This window comes from Xenopus laevis, chromosome 1S, assembly GCF_017654675.1.
Source record: "Xenopus laevis strain J_2021 chromosome 1S, Xenopus_laevis_v10.1, whole genome shotgun sequence".
Taxonomy (NCBI): domain Eukaryota; kingdom Metazoa; phylum Chordata; class Amphibia; order Anura; family Pipidae; genus Xenopus; species Xenopus laevis.
The window spans coordinates 94,903,760-94,919,818 of record NC_054372.1 but is presented as its reverse complement, the minus strand read 5'-3'; the positions used below and the strand labels follow the sequence as shown (position 1 = coordinate 94,919,818).

At 39.8% G+C, this 16,059-nt stretch overlaps 1 protein-coding gene across 6 annotated transcripts in view; it reads left to right on the top strand.

Moving 5' to 3' along the window:
- pik3r2.S (phosphoinositide-3-kinase regulatory subunit 2 S homeolog) overlaps window positions 1-16,059 on the top strand; it is a 50,820-nt gene that overhangs the window by 13,047 nt on the left and 21,714 nt on the right. For 5 of the 6 annotated variants that reach the window (XM_018243664.2, XM_041579926.1, XM_018243663.2 and 2 more), the window contains 5 exons: window positions 3,659-4,439; window positions 10,878-10,970; window positions 12,709-12,771; window positions 14,261-14,392; window positions 15,373-15,574. In XM_018243664.2, coding sequence (XP_018099153.1) covers window positions 4,109-4,439; window positions 10,878-10,970; window positions 12,709-12,771; window positions 14,261-14,392; window positions 15,373-15,574 — 821 coding nt within the window. In that variant the 5' untranslated portion in view covers window positions 3,659-4,108. The remainder of the gene's footprint in view (window positions 1-3,658; window positions 4,440-10,877; window positions 10,971-12,708; window positions 12,772-14,260; window positions 14,393-15,372; window positions 15,575-16,059) is intronic. The other variant, XM_018243666.2, reaches the window with a different exon arrangement.

Sequence of the window (16,059 nt, the reverse complement as noted above, 5' to 3'; positions counted from 1 at the left end):
TAGAGAAAAGCTATAAAACTAGTTCAGCTTTGGCATGACGCTATCATAATGAAATTAAGCTGGAGACAGTTAGTGGCTCTTTTAATGGAGTGAAACAGGTTCTCTTATTTCCTTGTATTTTCCATCATCCACTCTTCCTTCCATTTTAACAAGTTTCCCATACCACACTGGTAAAAAAAAGCCCCAAATCATGATGCTATCATCACTTTATGTCACTGCATCTATGGGTCAACAGCTCTGCATAATACTGGTTTGGATGGGAGCGTTCTGAAAAAAACCCACGGTCATTACCCCCCCCCCCGTAACAAAGCACATCTCATTTTTTCCAAAAATTATAATGACCCAGCTGTGATGTGCAAAAAGGTTTTCAGATCATATGAAACCAAGATTTTTTGCTGAAGTTGAAAAAATATATGTATCTAAATTTTACATTCTGCAACTTTAACAGAAAACTAAACCCTAAAAATGAATAGGGCTAAAAATGCCATATTTTATATACTGCACTTATTGCACCAGCCTAAAGTTTCAGCTTGTCAATAGCAGCAATAATCCAGGACTTCAAACTTTTCACAGGGGGTCACCACCATCTTGGAAAGTGTGTGCGACACTCACATGGTCAGTGGGCTCTGAGCAGCTGTTGAGAAGCTAAGCTTAGGGGTCGTTGCAAATTATCAAGCAGAAAATGAGGTTGGCCTGTAATATAAGCTGATGCTACAGGGCATATTTTATATACAGCACTTATTGCACCAGCCTAAAGTTTCAGCTTGTCAATAGCAGCAATAATCCAGGACTTCAAACTTTTCACAGGGGGTCACCACCATCTTTGAAAGTGTGTGCGACACTCACATGGTGAGTGGGCTCTGAGCAGCTGTTGAGAAGCTACGCTTAGGGGTCGTTGCAAATTATCAAGCAGAAAATGAGGTTGGCCTGTAATATAAGCTGATGCTACAGGGCTGATTATTAAATTCTGATGCTAATTGCACTGGTTTCTCTGCTGCCATGTAGTAATTATCCATATTAATTACTAATCAGCCTTATACTGTGAAATTTATATTCTATGTGTACTGTATATTGTGAGTGGGTCCCTAAGCTCAGTAAGTGACAGCAGCACAGAGCATGTGCAGTTAATCAGCAGAAAATAAGATGGGGAGCTACTGGAGCATCTTTGGAGACACAGATCTTTCCTGCTAAAGGGCTTTGGTTGCCTGGGGCTGGTACAGAAGCTCAAAACATAATGTACAACATTTCTAGCTATTTCTTTAGTTTAATTTCATTGTCCTTTAAAGGAGAAGGAAAGGTTATAACTAAGTAAGCCTTATCAGAAAGGTCCATCTAAATATACCAGTAAACCCCCAAAGTAATGCTGCTCTGAACTGCATTTCTTTTCTTCTATTGTGTACACATGGACTTCTGTATCAGACTTCCTGCCTTCAGCTTAAACCTCATTGCCCTGGGCAAGAGCATGCTCAGTTTGCTCCTCTTCCCCCTCCCCTCCCTTCTCTACTGTAATCTGAGCCCAGAGCAGGGAGAGACTCAGGCAGGAAGTGATGTCACACCAAGTTAATACTGCAGCTACTATCTTAAACAAACAGAGTTTCTAGAACTTTTTACTCAGGTATGGTAAAACATTCTACTGAATAAATATAGCATTTTAGCTTGCACTATTGCAGCTAATCTATTGGCAATAAAATGCCTCAGTAGCTTTCCTTCTCCTTTAAAGGAGAATTCAACCTGTGGGGGAAAAAACTCGTACCGGCCCGGGGTTAAACCAGTGAGCACCACGGAGTGATCCACTTCTGTGTTCTTCTTTCTTCAAATTTCCCGCAGTTGAACGAAATAGCTGACTTTTTACTTAAAGTTCGGCTTTTTGTTCTACTGCGCATGCACAGCCGTGCGAAGATAGAGTAAGACGAAAGAAGATAGCTCTGTGGTGCTCACTGGTATAACCCTGGGCTGGTGCAGTTTTCTGCTGATAGCAGCACCGGCCCGGGGTTTCAGGTAAGTCAATGCAATCACTTGGGGGTGCCTAACATTTGGCAAAGGAGAAGGAAAGGCTTGGTGCACTTGGGGGTGCCAAATCTTAGGCACCCCCAAGTGCACCAATCCTTTCCTTCTCTTTTAAAGGAAGCATTTGTCTTTCAATTCTGTGTCCTGTTGATGTGTCGATCAAAACATTCATTGAATGAAACAATGAACCAGGAGACAGATGATTAACAGAACTATGAATAAGCATGCAAGGTATTATAGAAAACTGAGTCTTGGCAAGGGGAGAGCAGGCTTCTTCTACATTGTGCTGACAGTCATAATCAGCAGTGCAGACAGAAACCAACAGAAACAGACCTGTCCAAATAACTATTGAAAACATACACAGGTAAGGGATCTATTATCTGAAATGCTTGGCACCTGGGGTTTTCCAGATCAGGGTTATTTCCTTAATCTGTATCACTATACCTTAAAGGAACAATAACCTAAAAAAACAAGTGTTTTAAAGTAATGAAAATATAATGCAGTGTTGCCCTGCACTGGTAAAACTGCTGTTTGCTTCTGAAACACTACTATTGTTTATATAAATAAGCTGCTGTGTAGCAATGGGGGCAGCCATTCAAAGGAGAAAAGGCTTAGGTTACACAGCAGATAACAAATAAGCTCTGTCTGTCTAATTGTGTTTTCAGTTATCCACTATTTAACCTGTGCCATATAGCTGTGTTTCAATTTCTGCCATTGCTACACAGCAGCTTGTTTATATGAACTATAGTAGTGTTTCTGAAGCAAACGGATCAGTTTTACCAGTGCAGGACAACACTACATGATATTTTCATTACTTTAAAACACTTAAATTTTTTGGTGTTACTGTTTCTTTAACTAAAACCTTTAGGATTGTTTTGGCTCCACTATGGGTTCACCTGGCTCAGCTACCATCAAGTACAAGGTATGCTTTTATTATGACAGAGAAAAAGAGAATTAAAAAAAAAAAAATAGAATTATTTTAAATAGACTTCCAATGATTCTGTTTCATGGTTTCAGTCCTGGTCCTATACCTGTATATTGAACGATATTTGGGTTTGCAGCGCGGCTCTACAGACTATTAAAGCATTAATTGTTCTGTAGACTAGTTACATTGTACATTATAGTTTTATTACAGCCCTGTTGACCGGTAGGTTGGTGCCTGGCTTCTCTCAAATATTTCTCAAAACATTGGTTTTTTTTTTGTGTTAAAATCCAATGTTATTTTTATATGGATACTCATGGAGACAATACAGTCTACAAAGAATGTTTTTCCATTGATTGCTACACTATGAATTTTCGGTTTTCCCCCCTTTTTTCTGTCTCCAAGGGCAGAAGCAGGAATTCTGTTGGAGCAGATGTGACCTATAAACGGCAACTCCCTGCTGTATTTCACCTCAACTGAAGCCCAAAATGCAATGCAGAAAGATAATTCACTGCAGTACTGGGCATTTGTGTGGCAACTCTCATAGTGCTGTATGTGTGTGTGTAAGGAGTTCAAATAAATGCATTTATTATTTTTATGAGGCTCAAATTACTACTGAATGTGATATTACATACACAAGTGAAATCCTTGTAATAGCACATTAAATCTGCAGTGATACTGAGTACTATTGAACTGCTGTGATTTTTATTTATCTCTCTTTAATTTCAGACACATACTGTAACTTTCAGCATACAGTACCCAGACCGTGGAACCACCATTAAGTAAATCCACCTACAACTTCTCCTTTTGTGTTTTTCCATTTTGCTGCATGATACCTGAAAAGTCGTGGATTATGTTTGTCTCACTCTTTCTGTGCTCCATAATTTGGCTGAATCGTGGCTTCAAACTAAGAATAACAGGCACTTAGAGCCGAGGGCTTCTCCTTTTACTCTTCCATTTTTTGATTTTTTTTCTCCCCTAATAAACAGATTTAAATTTTTATTTTTGAACTATAATGTTAAAAACTTTTCGTAAACTTTTCCCTTGTGTGTTTTACGTACAGTAAGTTAACTATAATTTTTGCAAAATCCTTTTTTGTCTGCAATGCCCTAAGGAGTTTTTGGGCATTAAGTCAACCAAACTTTTATGCCCATCTGGAGTTAGCAGGGGCAAGTACCAATGACTACCGACGGGTTTCAGTACCGAGCACTCTATCCATATGAAAAGGAGCGTGAGGAAGACATTGACCTCCTGCCAGGAGACGTTTTGACAGTCAGTAGAGCGGCATTGCATGCCCTTGGCTACAAAGATGGAGATGAGCAAAACCCTGATCGAATTGGCTGGATTTTGGGAGTCAATGAAAGGACCAAACAAAAGGGAGATTTTCCTGGGACTTATGTGGAGTTTGTTGGCCCAATTCGAATGTCACTACCAGTTCATCGCCCCCGTGGGCAACGTCCTTTGCCTGCCACTCCTACACTACCCAGGATAGAGCAATCCTATTCACCAGGTGAGAAAACAAGTGTGTTCATTTAAAGCTGCTATAAGTAGATTTTAATTAACTACTTTACCATGTTGCATATTTACCCCAGAATTTTGCTGTCATGTAAATATTCTAGTCGACTGCTGTGGTCATTGACTTCATGGTTTGTAATTTAAATTAACATAAAGCATAAGGGCTATGACACTATGGTGTCATAGCTTATAATTTCAGCCAGTGGAATTGTGCATGAACACTTGCTGGTTCTCAGCCTAAAAAATGCTCCAATACATTTGGGGGGGGGCAATAACCACCTGTAACAGCAGTGTAAGGCAGTTTCCATTAATGGGAAGGTGGCATGGGAAGTCTGGGTCGCAGTAGAGCTCCACTCTGTTTGCATGCAATCTGGGCCAATACAGGGGCTCTGGGTGCAGGCACATGTGTGGGCTGATTGGAGCTGAATCTTGGCCTTTGTTTATCAGCAGACCGATAATCAGCCTGGTATGGCATTAGCCTTAAACTGGCCATGGACTCAAAAGATATTGTCAAGATTTTCGAATCTTCTGTGGGCTCAGAATTTTGTATCATGGTGATCGGTCATTTAGTCAGTCGGACAGATCAGAACAGTTCTGTCGGCTAACAATAATATCTTTGCATGTGTTGCCTAGGTGACTGTCACTACTCTTTCTTGGACATAACCTTCATACAATTGCTGTCTGTCAATTATTGGCCAGAACATTGATTTATTTTTTCTACTTATTTTAATCTGCATGGTTAGTTGTAAATCGTTACATTGAAAAGAACGATCTTTCATTGTACAAATAAAATCTACAGCCAGCTTTGGTGTGTTGAAGAAAGAATTTCAGTTAGTCTTTATTTTTTTTTATAGTTTTGAAATGTATGAGTCTTGATGTGGGTTCTTAAAACATTTAGAACCTCAGAAGGCACTCATTTAGAATAGTATTTTTTTTTTTGCCCAAGTGTTCTATTTGTAAGCTAGCTTGTTGTCTTTACTTGATACAAACTGTTGGCTTCAAAGAAAACTTGCCAGAAGGATAACTCCCCTTTTGTTCCACTACTATCCCCAAGCCAGCTCCGACATCTCCCCTTGTCACAAAAAGGTCCTACATCAGCCAGATTAATTTAACACTTGCTTGTCAATGCTTTTCTAAGAAATTATCTTATATTTATCTACAGAACATCTTTGTTACTAGTTAACTGGTGCTGCATTTGCACACAGTTCTAACCTTAAACACCCAAAACTTGCCAGTTTTTTTTTTTTTTTTTTTATTATATATTTTCATACAGACAAGCACCAGTTTTGGCATTATCAGGTATTCCCCCTTTAAGTGAATGGAGGGTGGTGAGGGTGTTTTGACACAGGAGTATGCCTGAGACCTTCCCAAGCAAACGTGTAGAACAGGTATGGGATCAGTTACTGTATCTGTACACGTTATCCAGAAAACTTTGAATTATAGAAAGGCAATCTTATCCAAATAAGACACATTTTTAAAACTGATTTCCTTTTTCTCTGTAATAATAAAACAGTAACCTGTACTTAATCCAAACTAAGATTTAATTAATCCTTATTGGAAGCAAAACCAGCCTGTTGGATGTATTTAATGTGTACATGATTTTCTAGTAGAAAGGTATGAAGAACCAAAATTACAGAAAGACCTGTTATCTGGAAAACCCAGGTCCCAAGCATTCTGGATAACAGGTCCCATACCTATCAGAAATGGGTAGTTCAACCTGCACTGTCTTGTCAGCCAAATGTTCTGGTCCTACAAGACAGGGCGTGTTTTTTTTTTTTTTTTTTTTTTTTTGAAAGAAAGAAAGAACATTGGGTCACATAAGTTCATTAGACAATTACAAAAGAGCAGTAGAAAAAAATTGAGATTTAGTTTTATGTAAATTTAGATAGTAGATATTACTTATTTCCAAGTTAGCCCACAAATGCATACTTGAATACTGTATTAAATTTTTAAAGCATTTGAAGAAGAGAAACATACATCATGAATTTAATATTTTACAGTATACATTTTTTGGAAAGGGATTGATGTGGTGGAGCATATATGTTTAGAGGGGTGCTGAGATTTCATGTAATGCAGATAAGAGTAACCCTGTGTCTAATGTGTATATATATCCATACTAAATATGTATAGTTTTGTGGATGTTTGCTATTTAAATAGTTTAAAAACTCCCAGCTCTAAGATACAGAATTTTAAAATCACCACACCAGGAATAAGCTTGCCTGATCACAAAGCTCAATCGTGCCCCTAACAGGTTATTTTCCTAATAAAACTATATCTTATTTCCTGATCTGTCTTTAGATGCTAACATAAAACATCCTAATTATTAATGGGAGGGTGTTCTGAACAGTATTATTTGTATGGGAATAAACTGTAATCTATCACTTATATCACTGACCTGGGTGTAAGCAGGCAATGCACATGATGATGGCTGCCATTTTGCCTAAGATGACTATTTCCTAAGTGCTGAGTGCCAGGCTTCCCAGTGACAACAGTGGGCACCTTAGGCCCTAGGCACACAAGGTGTTGGCTCTGCTGCACTCCACCTGTGTTTTGTAGGCAGGTGGAGAGAAGTGAATCTACTCGCAATCTGCATTTCCTTGTATCTGCCTAAGTACAGCTGCTGAATGAGCACAGGTACAGAGAGCAGAGATTGACCTGAAAAATTTGAAAGCAGTCATTTTAAGATGGTCTGTGTTCCATCTACTCAAGGGGGAAGCTGTACCTGTCCATGCAGATACACACAGCTGCGGAATCACTTCTTAGCCGGCCTACAAACTGCAGGTAGAGAATAGCGAAGCCAACTATCTGTGTGCTCAGGGCCTTAGGCCTTTGTAGGGTCAGTCATTTTCCCCTACCCACTCGTTTCCTTGGGGCAGAGGAACAAAGCAGATCAGTGGCTGCAACAATTTCTGCAAGTGGGAGTGCTGTTTATTGGGCAGTGTACATTGTGTAGCACTAAAGACGGTCGTACAGAACCAACCGGGAAAACTGTTTGCCCAATTGTCCCAAAAGAATGGAGCGTACACTAGAGCCACAGGTCTTCTAGCTCCTCTTTGTTACTGGTATGTGCATAGTGGCCCACAGATCCCAGCAGATATTCATGTCAGGAGTTGTTGGGCAGGTTTACCAATTTCATCTGTCAATGCATAATGAACTGGCCAACATAATACATGGATATCGGTTGAGATATGTGGGCCCCATGTTGTTTTGTGTATGGTCACCTTAAAGTTCACAGATCATAGATATGCAATCTGTGGCCATAGACGTAGAGATCCGCTCGTTTGGCGAGGTCGCCAAACGAGCAGATCTCTCCCCGATATGCCCACATTGAAGTGGCCCAACGATCGTATCATAATGGATCTGATACGGATCACGCATAGATGCGGCCGCGATCCGACGGGATTTTTTAACCTGCCCGATCAAGATCTGCCCGACTTTCGGCCAGATATCGATCGGGAAAGCCCCACATGGGCTAATAAGCTGCCGACTCCGTCTGTCGCAGCTTTTATCGGCCCATGTATGGGTGCCTGGGTTGCAACTGCTTAAAATATTTTTTTTTTAAATCCTATTATTTCCTGTTAGTTTAGTTGGGCCACATAACACCTCCTGATGGTTGTTTGCCTGCTCGATAACAGATCCTGCACCCCTCACTAGAATAAGTACCCTTTTCCAATTTGCACCCCCACCTGGTTGTGCCCTAAGCAGCTACCTGTACTGTCTACCCCTAGTTCTGTGAATTATAAGGCAAGTGGCAGCTTCAGGCTAAGGCTAATTCCATACAGGAGCTGATCTCATACAGCGAAAGAACGCAGGCTGAGAATTAGCCCCAACGCTGATATTTGCTTTCTTTTTGCTTGCATCCAGAACTGCTATGGCGTCCCGGGTGCAGGCACACGAGTTGGATTTCAGCACGAAAATGTATGTTCCTGCACCCAAGCAGACGCAATAATTTCTTGTGCAGGCAAAGAATAAAGTCAATGTCCTCTCCCCCAGTAACCGCGTAACTGATAAAAATCTCCACAGAACAAAATAAGATGAATAAGCCCATACAGCTTTCTATTCCAGGATCTCAAATTTAGGGCAGAGACACACGCTCAGATTCGGGGAGATTAGTCACCCAGTGACAAATCTCCTCTTCTTCGGGGCAACTAATCTCCCCTAACTGCACCGCGCAGGCTAGAATGTAAATCGCCAGCGGGATGGTAATTGGTGCGATTCGTTTTCTGAAGTCGCTCGAAGTTGCCTCACAAGGGAACTTTGGGCGACTTCGGAAAACAAATCGTCTCTGCCCTAAGGGGCTGATTTATAGAGCTCACCACAGAAAAATTCAGCCACTTTCTATTTATTCAGCCACTTTCTATATACACTTTGAAAAGCACATTTATCAAATGGTGAACTCCATTGAAAAATACTGTTCTAAAAATCCCATAGGAATGAATAGAAAGTGAGTGGATTTTTCTGTGATGAGTTTTAATCCCGTTTTGATAAATCTGCCCCTAACAGTCTTGTAGATTACAACTCCCTGGTATTGGCAATGAAAAAGAATGGGAAGTTTTTGCATTCTGCATTGCTGTTCTTTTTGCTCCTTTCTGGGTATGAGGAGATGAGAAAAAAAAGGGACTCTTGCTTTTTAACCTGTTTTAGGGTTTTTTAAGAAACTGATGGGGGGCTGCTGGACGGACTGTCTTCGTGTGTAGAAGGATTTTTTTTTTAAAATTTATATTAAATGTGTCATTTAGAAAAGGGGCGCACAGGGCCTATTTGGTCCTGTTATCTGTGTTTTCATAAATAGAGAATACATTTTTCAGAATACATAGCCGATTCAAATCCTTTCATTTCTCATGCTTCACTCTTGATCCCTTAAAGGGTTAAGCCTTTTGGAGAGATTGGAATTTGCTGACAAAGCAGTTCAGTCTGGCTAGGGATTAAGCCTGCTCCTGATCCAGAACTGAGGGAGGGGGAGTCAGAAGCGCAGGGGTCCCTCCCTCCTTCTTGCTGCCTAAAACGCTGAAGCATGGTTTACTCAGCATTGTATAAAAGTCTAGAGCAATGGCTTGTGTGCTGGTGGGGGTGGGAGAGGGTTGAGGCCTGGTGCTTGAGAGGAACTAAACAAAGGCAGGTATTTGCCTTACAAGTCACCATAGTAACATCCATTTCCAGTTGCCTCTCCAACTACACCATCCATTTGTATGAGTTTATTTTTGTTCATTGTATGTTTATACAATCCTAGAGTTTATAGCGCTGGCCAAGTCAAGTTCCTTCCAGGATGTGTGCACAATAGTTATCTTTTTTACAAACTTTTAAAAAGCTGCTTGCAAAGACGTCTGATCACACTACAAAAAGAGTAGGACCGCTTGAAATATGTTGTTATGCAGCATGTGGTACCGCCACATGTATTTCTCTGATGTCAGATTATCTACTCCATTATTTTCACAGTTTCCAGAAGTGTATTAATTTGTGTGTGCAGTCATGTATTACTGGGCAAATACAGGAAAGACCGTATTGTGCAGGGTAAAAGTTATGGTTAAAAGGTACAACTGTGAGACATGTTACCAGGATACTGAATTCAGGAGGGCTGTCACTTCTGCTATAGATAACACCAGGGATCACCTTTAACTTTTAGTATGTTATAGAATGGCCATATCTAAGAAACTTTTCAATTGATTGTCATTATAATTTTTTTTTATAGTTTTATATTATTTGGCGGCTACTGACTTCATCTAAAAAACAAATGCATTTATTGTTAGTTATTAGTTATTTTTCTATTTGGGTCCTCTCCTATACATATTCCAGTCTCTTATTCAAATCAATGCATGGTTGCTAGGGTAATAATTTGGAGTAAAAGTTAACTCAAAGGTGAACAACCCCTTTAAAGGATCAAAAGTACTAACAAAGAAAAAAGATAAGGTTAGCTAGTGTATCTCACTAACCGCTGGTTTAAACCACTAAGGGTCTGGCCACACAAGCAACACACAAGCAAATTCGGGGAGATTAGTCACCCCAGCAACAAATCTCCTGCGGCAATGAACACGCGTCGCTTCGTTTTTCGAAGTTGCCTCCTGAGGAAACTTTGGGTGACTTCGGAAAATGTAGCGCCGCGTGTGCATTGCCGCAGGTGATTTTGATTTTAGCTGGCGGAGGGCAGGGGGAAGGCAGTTTGGGGAGATTGTCGCTCCAAAGAAGAGGAGATTTGTCGATGGGGCGACTAATCTCCCAGATTATGCTCGTGTGGCCAGACCCTAACCGTTGTGTTCCTGAATCCACGAAAGAGATTCACTTTGAATTCACATCTGTTTTCACATCTAACATTTGTTCTCATTTATAATTTGATTTCATGAGCTTGTTTTCTAATATTTTTATATGTATTGAGACGTAAATCCATAATTACTTTCATGTTACTAAAATAAATTGTTTTATTCCATTTTGATTTTAGGGGTATCTCTGCCTGAACTGGTGGATCAGTTTTCCCCTCCAGATGTTGCGCCTCCAATTCTTGCCAGATTGCTCGAAGCTATTGAAAAGAGAGGTAAGTTGCATTGACCACTAATAACAGTCTTAAAAAGATTTATATGCTTCAGAATCGCGCATTATTAGTTTGGCATTGGGGCTTAGAAACTACAGCCTCATGTGATCTAGCTCAGCTGGCCCAGCAGTGGTGTTATGCTTTATGCTTACATTTAGCCTGAACAATCGTATATACAGCTGTATCTGTATCTATATTAATGACGCATCAAGGAAATCTGATACACAACCACCTTTCATTTGACTATTGCAATTTAATGCTTTGTTTGTTAACACTCTTGAGACCTATATTATTATTAACTTGTATTTATATAGCGCCAACATATTGCGTAGCACTGTAAAGTAAATGTGATTATACAACTACATCACATGAATTACATACATAGAACATATGGAGTAACAAACATCACAATCAATACAGGTACAAAAAGGTGAGGAAGGCCCTATGCATAGGCATACAGTCTAAAGGGAAGGGAGTAATACACAAGGTGTGGGAGTGGGCAAGATCGAATTAAGTGGGTGAGAAATGTGGTATTGTATGTGGTGTTGCGTTTGGTAGCTAAGCAGAGTGAGGGTAGGCTTCTCGAAAGAAGTGCGTTTTCAGAGATTTCTTGAAAGCAGAAAGGTTGGGAGAAAGCTGAACAGATCGTGGGAGAGTGTTCCAGAGGAGGGGTGCAGCCCTTGCAAAGACTTGAAAGCGAGCATGTGAGGAGGTAATGAGAGAAGAGCTGAGTAGCAGGTCAGTAGAGGAGCGTACTAAGCGATTGGGTGAGTATATAGAGATGAGTTCAGAGATGTAGGGTGGGGCAGAGTTATGAAGTGCTTTGACGTGCTATATTTGTTTTGGGAGTCTTTTTGAATTTAATGTAATTGTGAAGTCCACCCTAAAGAGCCCGAAGAACCATTTTTGGTTCCCAACCAGTAGGTTCAAAATATCTGGTGGAGTTGTCACTGAGAAAACTTGCAAAACTCACACAGTTGTGTGGGGTGGAACAGAAAGGACTACAAAATTACAGAGATACAGTTGGAGTAGTGATGTGCGGGCCAACCTTGCTGCTCCTCTTGTGGGTAAGGCAGGTTCGGGTTTAGCTCTTCTGTCTGCTCTCCCCCCGCCCGCGACCTTAGACTGCTGGCTATCAGCTTCCTGTTTCATAGACTTGCGCCTGCTCCACCCCTTTTGTGACCTTGTCAATGGGGCAGTTGGCGCGGGTCTATAAATAGAATGGTGAAGTCGAGTGCAGGCGGGTCTGGGTCGGGTGCAGATTTAGAAAAACTCAACCCGCACATCACTAGTTTAGAGGCTTTGGACAGAACTGAGTGATATGAAATGTATACTATTTTTTTTATAGAAATATGCTTTGTATAAACAATGCAGCTTTCTCAAAAGTACATATTCAGTAACATAGCAACAGGTTGGAAAAAAAACATCCATTAAATTCAAGCAGGAGGTCTGAAAATACTTGTTGGTAAAAGTTTATTTGTTATGGAAACATTCTTCTGGGAAATCATTCAGAATATATATTCAAATGCATTTAGTTCAAATTAATTAGTGCTAACAAATGTGTTATAACGGAATATGTATATTCTACAGACTAAGATGGGAATTCAGAGCTTTTATGGGCAAAGTATTGCTGACAAAGCTTCCACCAGGATTGTTTGGCCATAGCTGTGTATGTAGGTAAAGGACTGGCTTTGGATGGGGCTGCTATGAAACTGTTTGCTTGTGCCTCTCTCTCCTGTAGGAATGGACAGTGAAATGCTGTACAGGACCTCTGGCTCGGAGTTCAGACACACACTACAGACTGGTAAGAACCAGTTCCTGCACACACACACCACAAATGAAAGCACTTTATTGCAATGGGGGAGGGAGAGAAATCTGTTGATGGTGAATTATGTGCAGTTCCAACCAACACATCTTAAATCTTTTCTTCCCTATATCAATGCAGCTTTTTCCTCTGTGTCTGGTGGTGAATTGCTTTTTCAATGTTTTGCTGTCTAGTTTTGTTTAATTTTAAAACTGATTAGGTTAAATTTCAGATATATTAAAATGTGAAAGAAAATGTAAAGAAATGTGCTCTTCTCCAAGTGATAAGTCACATTGTTTTTAGTTTAAACACCCAAAAAGGTGCAGTGTACAGGTCCATGCCCTGCTTTGGGAGTAGAGGGCAAATGATATGCAGAGTGGGAGATAAAAAGTCCCATACACCAACACAATGTCCCCTAAAAAGGTCAAAAGTTAGAAAAATGCAGTGGAACACTCAAAAATATATTCGCAAAATCAGAATGGGATTTTTTTCTACCAGCCATGACCCCTTTCGTGCATGATTCTGTTACCTCAGGGGTAATAAAGAACTTTTTGGGTGCGGGAAAGGGTTGATTAGCTTGTTATGTAGTAGGAGCTAAGGTATTAATACAGTGATCCCTCAATTCACTGCTTTCTAAAAGTGGTACAGGTACTGAGGTGAAGGATGCATTCTTCTAAGTGTGTTTTTTTTAAAATGTAATTATGAAATTGCATATTTAAAAAAGGAGTGGATTTACAAGAGGGTATTCCCTTGGTTGAAGGATAACTTAACCCTGTCTAAAAGGGACTTTTTAAAACAGAGAGTGTCTTTTAAAGTGGCCATGGGGCAAATTCCCTAACCTGCGAAATGGCTTTGCAGCAATCGCAACAATTTAACAAGCGTAAATTCGCTAGGACAACGCCAATTCACTATATTGCCCTGATCAGTGCTCCCGAAGACCGAAACTTTGAATAAAACACCGGTCAGTCCTTATTTAAAGGAACAGTAACACCAAAAAATTAAAGTGTTTGAAAGGAAAGACAATATTGACAACAATGACCCTGTACTGGTAAAACTCTGTGTTTGCTTCAGAAACTCTACTATAGTTTATATAAACAAGCTGCTGTGTACCCATGGGGGCAGCCATTGAAGCACAGCCATTGAAGCACAGAATACTCAATAGACAACAGATTACGTTCTGAAGAATCCCTTTTTCTGCTTTGAATGACTGCCCCCATGGCTACAAAGCAACTTGTTTATATAAACTATAGTAGAGTTTCTGAATCATGGATGCAGGGAATATATGCAAACTCCTTGTAGATAGTACTCTTGGCAGTATTGAACATATAATAATCCCAGTAATAATCCAGTACTGAAATGCAACCGTGCTATTCACTTGGCCCCCAGGACATCCACGGTGACAGAATACCTCTTATTAAAGTAGTAAAAATTCACTTGATGTATCAATAAATATGCTTATGATTCAAATAGTGTATTTTTCTCCATACAGATCTGCCCTCAGCAGAACTAGAGGCAACAGATGTACATTCCCTGGCAGAGGCGGTGAAGGTCTTTCTGCAAGAGTTACCAAATCCTGTAATCCCAGTTCAGGTCCACCAAGAGATTATCCAGGCTCTCCTAGGTGAGAAGCAGCTGATTTTTTTTCGTATAGTAATTTAACTTGAAGGCCCATTTATATTGTCAATTTCCCTGTAGAATTAGGATTGTAGGACAAACTGTTAAAACATTATAGGAGTTGTCCCTTGTATGAAGCAGTTTTTGCTCCTCTTCTGCTGTGGGCGCATTTTTAAACCCCATGTGTGCACTTTTCAAAACGGTGTGTACATGTTAGAATATTTACAAAATTATGTGTTTTTACACATTTATTTGTGCACACAATTTCTTGTGTATAGACTCAAGCTATAATAGTTTCCATAGTATGAACACACTCCCAATGATGTTATACCTAGTGATGGGCGAATCTGAGCCAAAATTTGCGAAACGGCGAAGAATTTGCATGGGCATCAAAATAATTTTGACACAAGCGACAATTTTTATACGCATGATATTTGGTCCAAATTCATTAGTCAATGGGCGGCCAAATAATTTTGACACGCAAAACTTTTTATGCGTGCACCAATTTTTCGCTGGTGAATTGTCAGCACAGTTTCGCAATTTAATTCGCTTGCAATGAAACTGAGTCACTGCTCTTCACTACATCTGTAACAATTTGAGATAAGCAGGCCTTTTGGGGAAACTGACTCACAGCTTAAAGGGCAATTTGAGCTTTGTTAGAATTTTATCCAAATAATCCAAGTTTTTAAAAAGCATTTCCTTTTCCTCTGTAATAATAAAACAATGCCTTGTACTTAATCCAAACTAAGATATAATTAATCCTTATTAGAAGCAAAACCAGCCTATTAGGTTAATTTAATGTTTACATGATTTTCTAGTTGACTAAAGAGATGAAGATCCACATTACAGAAAGTTCCTTTATCTGGAAAACCCCAGGTCCCAAGCATTCTGGATAGCAGGTTCCATATCTGTATAGGAATGTGGTCCGCATGTAATTTATGCATATTTATGCCCTTGTTAACATCTCAATATTATCTTCTTTTGCAGAGATTTGTGAAGAAGAACAGAAGAGAATGCAAATCTCCTTAATTATTCAACCTCCAGTAGTCCCTTTGCAACATGTCCTCACATTCCAACACATTCTCAGACACATTGTGAACATGTGCAATGAGAGCAGTAGCAGTGGACTGACACACAAGATGGCAGCAGAGATATTTGGAACACTTCTTCTCCGGCCTAAATTTGCAGGGTGTGGTTATGCCTTCTTTTTCCAGTATTTACAACTTTTGAGCTTGAACAAACCAAACCTTTATTCAGATTATTGTACAGCATTTGCAAAGAGACTGCTGGTGAATACTGATCCCCTTCTAATACACTCAGTCTAAAGTCACTCTACTATACACCATTACAATAAAGTATTAGCAAGAAAAAGGCTTGAGCACATGATATACAAGCTATGTAATTAATCTTTTCATTTGATCATAATCATTCTCTGTTTACATTTGATAAGTTTATGGTAGCTGAGTGCTTATTTAGTGAGGTGGGGAGGCAAGCAGGAAAAGTAATCATTGTTAGCAAATAGTGTGCTTATCTAATTTAATGTATATCCCAGAAATAAAAATCATGACTCCAGAATTCTGATATAATTATTTTACCTAAGCGCTGGCATTTTAACCTACCAATCTTCCTACCCTTGGTTAAGGATACATTCATTAACTGAAGTCAGTGTAGGTC